We start from the raw sequence: 16,986 nt of genomic DNA, 5'->3' as shown, positions 1-16,986 counted from the left end.
TAGAGGGTCAGCGAAAAAGAGGAAGACCCTCAACGAGATGGATTGACACAGTGGCTGCAACAATGGGCTCAAGCATAACAACGATCGTGAGCATGGCGCAGGACCGGGCAGTGTTTTGTTCTATGGTGCACAGGGCTGGCTATGAGTTGGAACCGACTCAACGGCACTTAACGACAACAACAACAACAACAACAGAATCACTCTGGCTTCTGAGCTGAGAACAGCCTCAGAGCAAGCAAGAGTAAATTCTGGGAAAGCAGTTAGGAAGAAAACTGCAGTAATCCCAGCAAGAGATGATGGTGAGAAGAACCAGTGACAGCAGTGGGAATACAAGAATGCTGTCAGATTGTACATGTATTTTGAAGTTGACAGGATTTCTTGACAGGCTGAATGTGGAATGTGAGGGGAAGAAACGGTTCAAGAAGCACTCCAAGTTGTGACCTAACGAACCAGAAGAAAGGAATTGTAATGACCAGAGACGAGAAGGCTACGGGTTGAGCCAATTTAGGCGGAACACATTAGGAGTTCAGTTTTGGACATATTGAGAGTGAGGTGTTTAGTAGAGCTATCCAAATAGAGTTGCAGTGTAGGCAGCTGGATGGATAAACCTAGAATTCTGGAAAGAGGGCCAGGCTGGTGACCACTTGGTACACTATAATAGATTGATGCCCTTAGGGGCTATTATAGGACCCAGAGCTGTCTTTATAGAAAGTGACTGACTCCAAAACACTATACATTTAAGTTCTTGTGTTCAATTTTGAAGTTTATCTATTTGGTCTACCAGGCTGTCTTGCTGCCATGTTGTCTACCTCTAGCTGGAAAATTAGAAAAGCAAAACTAGTATATAAAATACATTTATTCAAATGTTTATGGAGTCTACAATATGGAAGCCATCAGGTAATGTACAAAGAAAAATAGACATTTAGTGAAGGCCTGATAATTTATTGTATAATTTTTTACTTTATTTTGGCTGCCCAAATGTTTTTTTTTTTTCTCTTTTCTTTCTGCTTATAAGCTCTGTTCTGAGATTGCAAAGGTTGCCAGCTAAATGACCTACTAATAATAAAGACATTGTTGTATTACTTACACATTTTCTAAGAGGTACACAATATTAAACTTTTTAAAAATTCCTTTGAAGCAAAAAAAATCATAATTGAAAAGGAAAAGATTTAATACATACTTTCCACATAAATTTTATAAGATGTGAGACTTATTTTTCAAGAACATCTGTATTACAGCTAAAAAATTTTTATAGAACTGTCTAATCTTTGTGTGTGTGATTTAGGTGAAAGTTTATAGAACAAATTAGTTTCTCATTAAACAGTTAATACAAATTGTTTTGTGACATTGGCTGCCAACCCCGCGATGTGTCAACACTCTCCCCCTTCTCCACCCCAGGTTCCCCGTTTCCATTCGTCCAGTCTTCCTGTCCCTTCCTGCCCTCTCATCTTTGCTTCCTGGCTGGTGTGTCCATTAGTCACGTATACATGATTGACCATGCAGCATGCCCCTCACATGTGTTATTCTTGGCCCCATAGACCTGTCTAATCTTTGGCTGAAGGGTAAACCTCAGGAGTGACTTCAATACTAAGTTAGCAGGGTGTCTGTCCAGTGGCCATACTCTCAAGTTTTCTCCAGTCTCTGTCAGACCAGTAAGTCTGGTCTTTTCTGTGAGTTTGAATTTTGTTCTACATTTTTCTCCAGCTCTGTTCAGGACCCTCTACTGTGATCCCTGTCAGAGCAGTCAGCAGTGGCAATCGGACACCATCAAGTTGTTCTGGGCTCAGTCTGGTGGAGGCTGTGGTAGTTGTGGTCCATTAGTCCTTTGGACTAATCTTTCCCTTGTGTCTTTAGTCGTCTTCACTGTCCTTTGCGCCAGCTGGAATGGGACCAGTAGATGGCTGCTCACAAGCTTTTAAGACCCCAGTCGCTATTCACCACAGTTGGATGCAGAATATTTTCTTTATAAACTATTTTATGCCAATTGAGCTAGATGTCCCCCAAGACCATGGTCCTCAGCCCTCAGCCCAGTAGCTCGGTCTCTCACAGCATTTGGATGTGTCTGTGAAGCTTCTTTGACTTTGCCCTGGTCAAGCTGTGCTGACTTCCCCAGTATTGTGTACTGTCTTACCCTTCACCAAAGTTACTCTTATCTACTATCTGATCAGTGTTTTTCCCTCTTCATCCCTTCCTTCCCTAGTAACCATCAAAGATTGTTTCTTTCTGTGTGGAAACATTTTCATGTGTTTTTATAATAGTAGTCTCATACAATATTTGTCCTTTTGTGTTTGACTTGTCAGTACAGGGTTGCTATGAGTCGGAATCGACTTGACGGCAATGGTTTTTATATTTCACTCAGCATAATGCCCTCTAGATTCATCCATATTGTGAGATGTTTTGCAGATTCATGATTGTTCTTCATTGTTGTGTAGTATTCCATTGTGTGTATCTACCATAGTTTGTCCACTCATCTGTTTATGGGTACTTAGGTTGTTTCCATCTTTTTGCTACTGTGAACAATGCTGCAATGAACGTGGGTGTGCATATGTCTATCCTTGTGACAGCTCGTATTTCTCTAGGATATATTCCATGGAGTGCAACTGCTAAATTCTATGGTATTTCTATTTCTAGCTTTTTAATGAAGTGCCATATTGTTTTCCAGAATGGTTGTTTTACCATTTTGCATTCCCACCAGCAAATCCACAAGAGTTCCAATCTCCCTGCAACCTCTCCAACATTTATTATTTTCTGTTTTTTTTTTTTTTATTTCTGCCAGCAATGTCGGGGTGAGATGGTATCTCATTGAAGTTTTGATTTGCACTTCTCTAATGGCTGGTGATTGCGAGCATTTCCTCATGTCTGTTAGCCACTTGAATGTCTTCTTTGGGGAAGTGTCTGTTCATATCCTTGTTCATTTTTTAATTGGATTATTTGTGTTTTTATGGTATGGGTGTTGCATTTTCCTACAGGCTTTAGAGATTAGACCTTTGTCAGATACGTCATAGCCCAAAATTTTTTCCCAGTCTGTAGGTTCTCTTTTTACTCTTTTGGTGAAGTCTTTTGATGAGCATAAATGTTTAAGTTTTAGGAGATCCCAGTTATCTAGCTTATCTTCTGGTGTTTGTGTATTTTTAACTATAGTTTATATGCTGTTTATGCCGTATATTAGGGCCTCGGTGTTGACTCTATTTTTTTCTTCCATGATCTTCAGAGCTTTTGCTTTTATATTTAGGTCTCTGAACCATTTTGAATTAGTTTTTGTGTATGGTGTGAGGTATGGGGTCCTGTTTCATTTTTTTACAGATGGACATCCAGTTTTGCCAGCACCATTTGTTAAAATGACTGTTTTTTCCCTGTTTAATGGACTTTGGGCCTTTGTCAAAGATCAGGTGGCCGTAGGTAGACGGATTTACATCTGGGTTCTTGATTCTGTTCAATTGGTCAATATGTCTGTAGTTGTCCCAGTACCGGGCTGTTTTGACTAGCACAGTTGTATAGTAGGTTCTGCGGTCAGGTAGTGCTAGGCTTCCTACATTGTTGTTCTTCTTCAGTAATGCTTTACTTATCCGGGGTCTCTTTCCTTTCAGTATAAAGTAAATGATTCGTTTTTCCATCTCATTAAAGAATGTTGTTGGTTTTTGGATTGGGATTGCATTGTATTTGTAGATTGCTTTGGGTAGAACTGTCATTTTCACAATGTTGAGTCTACCTATCCATGAGCATGGTATGTTTTTCCATTTATGTAGGTCTCTTTTGGTTTCTTGCAGTAGTGTTTTGTAGTTTTCTTTGTATAGGTCTTTTACATCCCTGGTTAGATTTATTCCTTTTTTTTTTTTTTCAGGGGTTATTATAAATGGTATTGCTTTCCTTATTTCCTTTTTGTAGTTCTCTTTATTGATGTATAGGAATCCAACTGATTTTTGTATGTTTATCTTGTATCCTGCTACTCTGCTGAATCTGTTTGTTAGTTCCAGCAGTTTTCTTGTGGAGTCTTTTGGGTTCTCTATGTATAGTATCATATCATCCATGAATAAGGACAGTTTTACTTCTTCCTTACCAATTTGGATGTCCTGTATTTCTTTTTCTTGCCTTATTGCTCTAGCTAGGACTTCCAGCACAATGTTAAACAAGAGTGGTGATAAAGGGCATCCCTGTTCTTGTTCTCAAGGGGAATGTTTTCAGCCTCTCTCCATTAAGAATGATGTTGGCTGTTGGTTTTGTATAGATACCTTTTATTGTGCTGAGGAATTTCCCTTCTATTCTTATCTTATTGAGAGTTTTTATCAGGAATGTGTGTTGGACTTTATTGAATGCCTTTTCTGTGTGGATTTAGATGATCATGTGATCCTTTTATTTATGTGGTGGATTACATTGATTGATTTTCTAATGTTGAACCATCCTTGCATACTTTGTATGAATCCCACTTGGTTGTAGTGTATTACTTTTTTTATATGGTCCTAAATTACATTGGCTAGAATTCTGTTGAGAATTTCTGCATCTATATTCTTGAGAGATATTGGTCTGTAATTTTCTTTTTTTGGTGGTGTCTTTATCTGGCTTTAGTAGTAGGGTTATGCTGGCTTCATAGAATGAACTCGGAAGTATCCCTTCCTTTTCTCTGTTCTGAAATAGTTTGAGTAGTACTGGTGCAATTAACAGCTAAAATCTACCACAAAATTGCTATATATTAATTCTTGTGCTGTATGTTTTACATGTACTATATCATTTAATCATCACAATGACCTGTGAGGAAGGTGCTGCTACTGTCTGTTAAGTGACTCACTCAATGTCACAGAGCTAACTAGGGGCAGAGTTAACCCAGGCTCTTCTGACTCCAATGACTATACTGTTAACAATTATGCTGTATGCTGTGCTACTAAAACTTCTAGGAAGTAAGGCCAGTGAAAACCCTGTGGATCATAATGGTCCAAGCCATAACCAGTCATGGGCAATGATTTGTTCCACTGTTCATGGGGTCACCATGAGTCACAGGGCTGACTGGATGGCAGCTAATAGCAACTTAAATTTCTAGAAAATACTTTCCAATAATAATATTTTTTTACCTGTGTTTGGTAAAATTATACTATCTATCTGTTAATCATGATCCAAAGCTCAGATTAAAAACAAAACAAAAAAATTAAGTCCTCAAAAGTAAATTAAAGCAAGGAGACTCAAATTATCAAGCAATCTCATATACGACCTAATAGAAAAGCAATGCTATTTTAGACTTTTAAGATAATAGTCTTAGGGAATTCAGTTCAGCAGTTTCATAGACATTTTCAGGAAACTCAAACTAATAAAATTTTAATTTCAACTAAGAGTTTGGTACCAGGAGTAGGGTGCTGCTCTAACAGATACCTAAAATGTGGAAGCGGATGCCTTGAAGAGACTATTGGTGGAATTATGGACGTCAGACAATTTTGGTGAGGAAGGAAGGAAGGAAGGGAGGAGAGCTGTTACACTGGAGACAGCATGGACGGCAAGAAGCAGCAGCACAGGACCAGCCGCAGCAGAACCAGGAGACCAGCATGAAACGGCACTGGAGTCAACCTACGGAGTGAGAGAACTGAGTGTCTTTGTGCAGGAGGCTTCCTGGTGCAGTGGGGTGCCTCTGAGCACTGACCAGTGGAGCTAGGCTTGCCACCCAAAGGAACAAGAGAGCTGAGTGCCTTCAGCTGAAGTTTACTGGAAGAGTAGGGCACCTCCAGGCACTTAGCGATAGAACTACAGAGCTTTGGAACACTTGCCCCAGCAGGGCAGACACGGGTGGTAAGGCCCGAGGGACCCAGAAGCCAAGGAACCAGAAAGCAGAAGCTGAAGAGACAAGGAGCATAGGAAGCAGAGCTGTCTCAGTCTCAAAGGGCAGGGCCATGACCTCTGGGGTCTCAAAGGGTTGAGTTGCCAATCAGATGAACTAGGAGAATGGGGCCGCCCAAAGCTGCGGGAGCAGAGTTGCCATTCCAGTGGGCCTGGAAGGCAGAGCTGAAGCCCAGGACTGTGGGGCCTCACTCAGAATCTGGACAGTGTGGCCAATACCTAGAGTCTAGAGGGCAGGGCCATTGTCTAAAAGGTCTCAGGGAACAGAGGATTATTTTCAAGCTTGAAAGGGCTCATGTAATGTATTCTGCTGACTTGCTTGGTGATTGTTATGCCTTCTTTCCCTTCAATGTCTCCCATTTGTAATGGAAATGTCTAGCATGTGCCTGTTCCACATTTACTTTGGAAACAGGTAACTTGTATTCTTGATTTCACAGATGAAGAGGAGTTTTTGGATTTTGGACTTGGAGTTGATTTAAGACTTTTGCTATGGTATGATGGGTGACTGTTTTACGTGTGGCAAGGATGTGAATTTTGGGGGGCCAAAGGGTGGAATGTTATGGATTCAATTGTATCCCTCAAAAATGTGTATCAATTTGGCTACACCATGATTCCCAGTACTGTATGACTGTCCACCATTTTGACATCTCATGTTATTTTCCTATGTGTTGTAAATCTTATCTCTGTGATGTTAACGAAGTGGGATGAGTGGCAGTTATGTTAATTGGGCAGGACTCAATCTATAAGATTAGGCTGCGTTTTAAGCCAATCTCTTTTGAGATATAAAAGACAGAAGCAACCAGGGAGACATAGGGACCTCATATCACCAAGAAAGCAGTGCTGGGAGCAGAGTGCATCCTTTGGACCTGAGGTTCCCGCACAGAGAAGCTCCTAGACTAAGGGAAGACTGGACAAGGACCTTCCTCCAGAACCAACAGAGAAAGCCTTCCCCGAGAGCTGGAGCTCTAAATTTGGACTTGTAGCCTACTAGACTGTGAGAGGATAAATATCTCTTTGTTAAAGCAATCTGCTTGTGGTATTTGTTATAGCAGCACTAGATGACCAAGACAGGTACCACTTACCCAAAATTCTTAAAAACTATTCAGTACTTAGAAAAGCTTATATTAACAAAGGTATAATAAAAATAGTGTGGTCTCCAAAACAATTTGACACTACTTTTTGAAAGACAGTTTTAGATTTAAAGATACTTAGAATTAGAAAGGACTTTATGGGACAGTTTTACTCTGCCCTATAGGGTTGCTATTCGTCAGAATGGACTCAACTGCAACAGGTATGGGTTCTAATCTTCTAGTCCAGTTCCCTCAAATTAAGATGGAAAACTGGAGGTAAAAAGAAGTGGCTTGGCCAAGGTCCAACAGCTCTTCTGAATATTGTTCCTTTCATTACACTCCTGCGTAATAGTTAAGCATCACACATTCATGTTAACCAAGTACAAATCCCAGGTTCACCACTTATCCATTATGTGACCCAGATCAGTTTCCACATCTTTCATATGGGGCTGATAATACTTCCTGCTCCATAGGATTTTTGTGTGAATTAAGTGAGATACTGCTCACAAAGAATAGTAAAGAACACAGAGTAGGTACTCAATGTGTCAGCTACAATTACAATTATTCCGTGCAGCCCCTTATTAGATTGTGGTTCTATGCACTGAAGCATATTCATGTAATTCACTCTAGCGAGACGCTGTGTTTTTACAGTCTGGATTGCTATCATACTACATACCTAAAAGTTAAGCATTGTTTTAATCTCCATATCTTTCAGAACTGTGAGAATATCTTAACGAGCTTTTTCCTCTACATACTCTGCCAAGAAAACTCACCACCTTTGTAGACAGAAGAAAAACAACTGCATGTTAGAAGAACAAGTATAACGAAGTCTGAAATTAGAGATCCTAGAAAAATATATTTAGAGCTCAAAATCAGTATGACCTGCCAAAGATGAATGTCTTTGTTCTAAAAAGTAGAAAAATATCCAAGAAAAGAAAAACAATATAGTAAAAACGCAAACTTGACACCATTATTTTAAGGCAGAAAATAGGCGAGAGAAGAACGTTAAGAATAGGACTAGAAGGAGATAGAAATTGCCTTTTTTTATGTTACTTTAATTACTTCTCTTACCTTATATGAAAATTGAATTGCAGACTCTGGGGGATAAACGATAAAATGTCTTAATGTAAAACCAAAGCCTTGAGATGTTCTTTTCAACGTAACTGTTTTGGGACCTGGCCAGGAGAATGTTTCATCTTCAGATGGTGATACAGTTTCACTTTGCTCTTTTCCATTTTTATTCTTTGACACCTAAAATGAAAAGATATTTAAAAGTTAACTACATGACACAACATACTTTGTAACTTAGAAAAAAAAAATCATATATAAAGATATAATACCTGAATGCAGATATGAATGTAATGGAGGAAAATAACCATATTCTGATGTGGGAGCTACATGTATTTCAACATATCATGTAGATCATCAAAAACTAATTTTTGAGGACTTCATGCCACCAAGAAAAAAGCACTGGGAGTACAGCATGTCCTTTGGACCCAGGGACCTTGCACTGACAAGCTCCTAGACCAGGGGAAGACTGATGACAAGGACCTTTCCCCAGAATCGACAGTGAGGGAAAGCCTTCCCTCGGATCTGGCACCCTGAATTCTAGCCTCCTAGAATGTGAGAGAATAAATTTGTTTGTTCAAACCAAAAAAAGAAAAAAACTAATTTCTTCTCCCAGCAAAGGATACTATGAAAAATTAACAATCAGAAGAAAGAATGCTTGGAAATTAGAAATATAATGACTGAAGTTAAAAATGCAATACAAGAGATGGAAGATAACATCAAGGAAATCTCTCAGAGCACCAAGGACTAAGAATCAGAAACTATGAAAGAGGGCATGGAACTCTTACTAAGGAAGGAGACTAAAACTGTTAGGCGATAGTCTAGCAGATGTTAATAGAAAAGGACTCCAAAGTTCTAAATACAAACTCAGCATCCACAGAGGTAATCCTTCCAATACCCTGCCCTTACAGTTCTTCGACCTCCACTCCTTCACTGACAGCTTGTACCTGGTCATGACTAAAACCCTTTTATAATCTCAAGCAAGGATTTCATTCTAGGACCCCCACCTACTACTTTTCAGTTCGCTCCCTCTAATACCTTAACCCCGACAATTCTTCCATCTGGGACTGATATCCATTGATCCAACCATCTTTTCGCTGTCCCTTACCACTCCTGTGTCCTCACTTCTCTCTTAAGCCAATTTCAATTCACTCCTTTGCCCTTCTCTCACTTCCTCAAAGTCACCTGGCAAAATCTAGCTCTGGGTAAACCCAATCTGCTTACTCTAGGCCTGCACCTATGCAGCTGGACAGAGAAACAAAACTAAGTTGACTGTTCTCTCTTTAAGTTCATGGACACTAACCTATGAGAGTCTTTAGTGTTATATGACAAATGTAACACATTTCTCTCTAGTCCATTCACTCCCAGATGACTAGCTCATCCTTTCCCCCTCATCCTTACTCTATTACACTATTTCTGTTAGTCACCAGCCACATCTACCCACCTGCCTGCAACTGTGCCTATCATCTCTTGTCTTCCCTCCTGTTACAATGGATGAACCATCCATTCATCTAAAGTCTCATCACTTGAGAACTAAATCCTAACCCCTCATATATTCAAAGACATGTTCTAGCAATTCTCTCCTCTATCCTGCATTGTGTTTTCTCTTTATTAGATCATTCTCATCAGCATATGCACATTTTGTAATTTATCTAATATTAAAAAAAAAAAAAAAATCCTCTTTTGACCACAGCCCTCTCCAGCTACCACTTTGTTTATTTGCTTCCCTCTACAGTAAAACTCCTTGAAAGTTGTCTATATTTGCGGTCTCCAATTCTTTTCCTCCTATTCTCTCTTGAACCTTCTTAAATCAGGTTTTTCACTCTAACTCCCTGAAATTGCTCATGTCAAAGTCACCAATGACTTCCATATTACTAAACTGAACAGTCAATTCTCAGTTCTCACCTTAAGTGACCTATTAGCTGGCACAGAGATCACTCCCTTCCTGCTGAAAAAATTTCTCCACTTGGTTTCCAGGCCCCACACTGGTTTTTCTCCTAACTCACTGGCTGCTTCTTCTCAGTCTCCTTTGCTACTACTTCATTAGCTAGACCTCTAAAGTACCAGAAGCTTGGCCCGTGGGCTTCTCTATCTACATTCTGTCTTTTGGTGATTTAATTTGGTGTCACGACATTAAATATAATCTATAGGCAGATGGAGTCCCTGGGTGGCACAAATGGACTATATCCAAACCCACCCAGAGGTACCTTGGAAGACAGGCCTGGCAATCTGCTTCCAAAAGGTCACAGCTTTGAAAACCATATGGAGCAGTTCTACTCTGCACACATGGGGTTCTCAAGAGTTGGAATCTATTTGATAGCAACTAACACCAACAACATATGCAGATGACTCCAGAATTTTTATCTCTAGCCCAGACACCTCCTCAATCTAATGGGTATCTCAAACTGAACATATTTGCATCATTGTTAGGGTTCTGTATCAAATTACTGTATTTTTATGCAAATAATACACATGTTCTACTTTTTTTTGCTAACTGAGCCCTCCCCCATAGCAGTATCTTCTACTATCAGTGCTGGCCTGCCAGGAGCAGACAGTACTGAGCTTCTCAGACAAACTGGTCCTCAGAACATCTGTCTTGCTTTGGTAAATGGAATGTCCTCTGGGCCCTCCTGAGGAACATAGTTAGCTGGGTGGTTTTCTGGTCTTACATAGTAGACCCATGCCCACTTCGCTGAGCCTTTAGATCCCTCCTCCACAGTCTGCTGCAGTAGTTCTGGCATCTCTACTTCATTTAATATGGGATATCACTTCTTCCAAGGTTCCTAGAGCCATCCCAGTGTAGTGCATTTGAACCTCTACCAAGCCCTTGCCTCAGGGTTAAATTCTGTGTCTTGTAAAAATGCCCCCATTTCAACAGTTTTATCTAGCTTTCTATTCCACGCCCCCTTGATCAACCATACCCAGGCAAACCCTCCCTTATCTAGTATATGTAGCCAGCCCCTGCAGCTGCTTTGGCATGTAATCTCTCTCTCTTTTCTTTCCCCCATGCCTTGTTTTTAAGCTTTATTAGGCGGGACCAGAGCAGCTTTTAGTCTAGGGCTATTTTTGGGAGAAAGATGTGATAGTCTGCTTCTGTAAAGATTACCCAAACCCAATGCCATCGAGTCAATTCCGACTCATAGCGATCCTATAGGGCAGAGCAGAACTGCCCTATAGGGTTTCCAAGGAGCAGCTGTTGGATTCTAACTGCTGCCCTTTTGGTTAGCAGTCAGGCTCTTAACCACTGTACCACCAGGTCCCTACCATAAGGATTACAGCAATCTGTAAAAAAGAAAAGAAAAAGAAAAACTGTCATAGGGTGCTTACAAAAATACCTCGCAGGGGAAGGGCATGGTTGGTTAAAAAAAAAAATAGAATGTGTGCATTATTTGTGTAAAACTACAATGAACTGCAAGCTCATCCCAGCAATTCTGAAATGTTACCTTTATCAAATGGCAAATACTTTAATATGCTTGATTAAATTCTTACATTTTTAATTATGTTTCACTAATGATTCTATTCCTCTATACTGATTTGCTTTAATTAAAAAATATTCCTTAATGAAATTTCTGCATGATAAAAAATTTTATACTACAAAGAAAATAAAGGGATTTCTAAAATTCTAAATATTTTCATGATATAGTCAATATTTGGGCTGCTACCAGTTGGCTGTTCATCAGTCTCATTTTCTCTTCTTCTGAAAAGACAGCTAGACAGTAACACATCCCAGACAAACTGGTAATAGGGGCGGCCATGTGGTTCAGTTCTAGCCAGTGGAATGTGAATGAAAATAATATGCAATATACAAAAACAGCTGTATTTCTGTATTCTAGCAATAAACAATTGGAAATTGAATATTTAAAAAAAACACCATTTACAATGGCATAAAAAACCGAAATTCTCAGGGATAAATTTGACAAAAGATTTGCAAGACCAGTAAACTTCCAAAACACTGGTGAGAGATATTAAAAAATACCTATATAAATGGAGAGATATACCATGTTCATGGTTCAGAAGACTCAGTATTGTTAAGATGCCAAGTCTCCCCAAATTAATCTACAGAGTCAATGCAATACCCAAAAAATCCCAGATTTTTCTGAAGAAGTTAACAAGCTGTTTCTAAAATTCACTTTTAAATGCAAAGGACCAAAACAATTTTTAGCCAAAAAAAAAGTTGGAGTACTTATATTATGAGACTTCGAAACTTATTATAAAGTTACAATAATCAAGACAGTGTGGTACTGGCATCAAAATAGACAGATTAACAGAATAGAATAGAGAGGACAGATAGAGATACACTACTATATGATGCAGCCACTATACTCCAAGGTATCTGTTCAAGGAAAATGAAAGTATATGTCAATATTGTACAGTACAAATACTTGTACACACAAATAATCCTGGAATAATTTGGCTATTCATACTCAAACAAAACAAAATTTCAATTCATAGCTCACATCACATACAAAAATTAACCCAAAATGGTCACAGATTTAAATGTAATACCTAAAACTATAAAAGTTTTGAAAGAAAACAGAGAAGAAAATCTTTGTTAACTAAGGTTAGGCTAAGATTTCTTAGATATGACACTAAAACTATGATCCATAAAAGAGAAAAAAAATGGTAAGTGAGATTAAATCAAAATGAAAAACTCCAGCTCTTTGAAAGATACTTAAGAGAATGAAAAGGCAAGCCATAGACTAGAAGAATATATTTGCAAATCACATGTCTGATAAAAGACTTGTATCTAAAACATACAAAGAACTCTCAAAACTCAATAATAAGAAAACAACCCAATTAAAAAATGGTCAGAAGATTTGAACACACTTTACCAAAGAAGCTATACAGGGATGGCAAATAAGCATATGAAAAGATGTTCAACATTATTAGTTAATAGGTAAACGCATATTAAAACTGCAATGAGATACTACCACATACCTGTTAGAATTTTTTTTTTTTTTAATTGTACTTCAGGTGAAGGCTTACAGAACAAATAGTTTCTCATGAAACAGTAGTACACATATTGTTTTATGACATTGGTTAACAACCCCACAACATGTCAACCCTCTAACTTCTCAACCTTTTTTTTTGGGTGAAAATACACACAGCCAAAGATACACCATTTCAAAAATTTCTACATGCACAGTTCAGTGACATTGACTATGCTCTTCCAATCTATTAGAATTTTCAAAATTATGAAAAGTTGTAGAGTAACTGAAACTCTTATACACTGCTGGTGGATATAAAATGATACAAATACTTTGGAAGACAGTTTGCTAGTTTCTTAAAAAGTTAAACATACACCTACCATATGACACAGCCATTCAACTCCTAGGTATTTAACCAAGAGAAATGAAAGCATATGTCAATACAAAGACCTGTACATAAACACTCACAGCAGCTTTCTTATAATAAAAAAACTGGAAATATACTAAATGTTTCATCAACAGATGAATGGATAAATAAACTGTGATACACTCAAAAAATGGAATGCTATTCAGCAATAAAAAGGAATGAACTATTGCTACATGGCGGCAACATGGATGAGCTGCATGTAAGTAATTACGCTGAGTTAAAGCACCTGGACAAGAAGAAGTACATACTGTAAGATTCCATTTATGTAAAATTCTTTTAAAATTCTAAAAACAAATCTACAGTGACAGAAAGAACATCACTAGTTACCTGTGGTAGGGGAGCAAGGGAAAGATTGGAGAGCGGCAAGAGGAAATTTTTTGAGGTGATAAATATGTTCATTATCTTGACTGTGGAGATGGTTTCATGGGTGTATATACATAAAAAAAAGATCAAATTGTAACAGCTTAAATATGTAAGGTTGATTATATGTCAAACATACCTTAATAAAGCTGCTTAAAAAAAAAAAAAGCAGCAACGGAGTGATAACCATGAAACTCAATAAAGTAGTTGTCTGAGGAGGCAGAAATGTGTGAATAAGAAAAGAAGCAAGAGAGAAATACCTGTTAGTTCAACGGCACTGGTGATATTCTAGTTCTAGGATGGTTGGAGAGTTCCTAAGCATTCATTTTATTATTATGCCTTATAAAATTCATATGTATTACATATATTTCATTTTTAATTTTAAATAACTTAGCACTGCAGTTAAGGACACAGAATTTGGAGTCAGCTGGATCAGTCATCAATCCTGGCTCTGCCATTTGCTAGCTTTGTGAGAGTGAACAATTATTTAACGTCCTTAAGCCTTAGTTTTCTCATCAGTAAAATAAGAACAAAAGCACTATTGTGAAAGAATTGATATCTAATTCAATGAGAAAAAGCATGTAAAGGGTTGCGTTCATAAATATCTAATAAATACTAGCTCTTTGTTCCTTTTCTGGAGCCCTGGTAGCACAGTGGTTAACAGCTCAGCTGGTAACCAAAAGGTCAGCAGTTCAAATCCACCAGCTGCTCCTTCAAAACCCTATGGGGCAGTTCTACTCTGTCCTATAGGGTCACTATGAGTCAGAATCCACTCGGTGGCAATGCGTTTGGTTTGGTTCCCTTTCAGCAAGTGCCATAAAATATAGTATCTTCTCTAATTCTCTTTTCAAACTTTGTTTTCTTGATAGCTTTTTAAGTCATAATATTTCACAATATTCTAACATAATCAGGTATAAGATGCAACTGGAAAGATGCTTCAAAGTAAATAATGGAAATTTGGGGAAATCTGGGTCAGCAATCAATAGTCTGAGTAGAAACTGGATCTTGAATGATCAGCTAGCACCCCTTTCAGTGAATGAAGACTCTGAAACCATCTACAGAGATGTACATTTGAAACTAATTTATTGTAAATGCATTTTAGTTTATCCTCCCTTCTAAGATTTGGGGATTTTTTGAAGGGATAACACCAAACATCAACATGGGAGACTCAAGTTGATTCCTGAATGACTGCAAAAGTGATCATATGATTATGTAGAGTTTGTAGGATAAAGGTTATTCCAGGCTTAATTACCCAGATAGTTTAGTTAAGCCTTAAGTAATGACTGGCTCCTCCTTTTGACACCCAAATGAAAGCATCATTACATATACAGATACTCACGTGCGTGCCTGTGCACACACGTGTACACACTCCATTCATTCAGTAAATAAACATTTATTTAGCACCTCCTATGCACACAACGGAGACCCTAATGGCGTAGTGGTTAAGAGCTATGGCTGCTAACCAAAAAGTCTGCAGTTCGAATCCACCAGGTGCTCCTTGGAAACTCTATGGTGCAGTTCTACTCTGTCCTATAGTGTCGCACTATGACTCGGAATCAACTTGACCGCAAAGGGTTTTGGTTTTTTTAATGCACCCGAAGGGAGCCCTGGTGGTGCAACGGTTAAGCATTCGGCTGCTAACCAAAAGGCTGGCAGTTCAAATCCACCAGCCGCTCCTTGAAAACCCCATGGGGGCAGTTCTACTCTGTCCTCTAGGGTCACTATGAGTTGGAATTGACTCGTCAGCAATGGGTTTGGTTTTTTTGTTTTTGTTTTTGGTTACGCACCCAACAGGAGCTCTGGTGGCACAGTGGTTAACAGTTCAGCTGCTGTCATGGTTTGAATTATGTCCCCCCAAAAATGTGTGTATCAATTCTCCTGGGCCATGATTCCCAGAATTGTGTGGTTGGCCTCCATTCTGTGATTGTAATTTTATGTCAAAGAGGATTAGGGTGGGATTGTAACACCACCTTTATCCAGGTCACATGCCTGATCCAATGTAAAGGGAGTTTCCCTGGGGTGTGGCCTGCACCACCTCTTCTCTCTCAAGCGATAAAAGGAAAGGGAAGCAAGCAGAGAGTTGGGGACCTTATACCACCAAGACAGCAGTGCCAGGAACAGAGCGTGTCCTTTGGACCCAGGGTCTCTGTGCGGAGAAGCTCCTAGTCCAGGGGAACACTGATGAGAAGAAGGCCGACAGAGACAGAAAGCCTTCCCCTGGAGCTGACACCGTGAATTTGGACTTTCAGCCTACTTTACTGTAAGGAAATAAACTTCTCTTTGTTAAAACCAACCACCTCTGGTACTTCTGTTAGAGCAGCACTAGATGACTAAGACAGCTGCTAACCAAAAGGTCAGTAGTTTGAATCCACCAGCTGCTCCTTGGAAACTCTATGGGACAGTTCTACTCTATCCTGTAGGGTCAGTATGAGTTGTAATGGACTCGATGGCAATGGGTTTTAGGTATGCACCCAACAGGAACCCTGGTGGTGTTGTGGTTAAAGCACTCAGTTGCTAACAGAAAGGTCGGTGGTTCAAACTCACCAGGCACTCCGTGGGAGACAGATGTGGCAGTCTGCTTCTGTAAAGACTATAGCCTTGGAAACCCTATGGGGCACTTCTACTCTGTTCTATAGGGTCAGTATGAGTAGGAATTGATGGACGGCAGTGGGTTTGGTTTGAATGCACCCAACACAGTTCCATACAGTGGGGATATGAGTGAATATATATATATATCGTTTTTTAAATTAAGCTTATTTTGAGATAATTATAGATTCGCATGCAGTTGCAAGAAATAATACAGAGGGATCCCATGTGCCCTTTATGCAGTTTACCTCAACAGTAATATCTTACAAGACTATATGACAATTTCACAATCATAGATAGAATCCACCCATCTTATTCAGTTTCCCCAGTTTTACTTGTACTCGTGTGGGGGGGGGGCGGTGTTTAGTTCTATGCCATTTTATCACATGTGCAGGTTAGTGCATCCACTACTAGTCAAGATACAACTGTTCCATCACCATAAAGATCTCTCCTATTGGCCTTTCATAACCACACCCATTTCTCCCCTTACCCTACATCCAGTAAACCCTGGCAACCACTATCTGTTCTATATTTCTATCATTCTGTCACTTCAACAATCTTATATAAATAGAATCATACAGTCAGTAACCTTTTGGGACTGGCTGAGCAGTATTCCATGGTAGCAGATGTACCACAGTTTGTTTAATCATTAACCTGTTGAAAGGCACCTGGATTATTTCTAGTCTTAGGCTATAAGAAATAAAGCTACTATGAACATTCATGCACAGGT

General features: G+C 39.1%; 1 protein-coding gene across 6 annotated transcripts in view; it reads right to left on the bottom strand.

Moving 5' to 3' along the window:
• The window catches only part of ARHGAP21 (Rho GTPase activating protein 21), a 188,115-nt gene that overhangs the window by 113,255 nt on the left and 57,874 nt on the right, over positions 1–16,986 (bottom strand). For 5 of the 6 annotated variants that reach the window (XM_023735026.1, XM_023735025.1, XM_023735029.1 and 2 more), the window contains exon 3: positions 7,959–8,138. In XM_023735026.1, coding sequence (XP_023590794.1) covers positions 7,959–8,138 — 180 coding nt within the window. Of the gene's footprint in view, positions 1–7,563; positions 7,664–7,958; positions 8,139–16,986 lie in introns of those variants that run through there. The other variant, XM_023735030.1, reaches the window with a different exon arrangement.

The sequence above is a fragment of the Trichechus manatus genome, unplaced genomic scaffold (assembly GCF_000243295.1).
Source record: "Trichechus manatus latirostris isolate Lorelei unplaced genomic scaffold, TriManLat1.0 scaffold00075, whole genome shotgun sequence".
Classification (NCBI taxonomy): Eukaryota; Metazoa; Chordata; class Mammalia; order Sirenia; family Trichechidae; genus Trichechus; species Trichechus manatus.
Note: the sequence above shows the minus strand (reverse complement) of the source record. Positions and strands in the feature narration are given on the sequence as shown.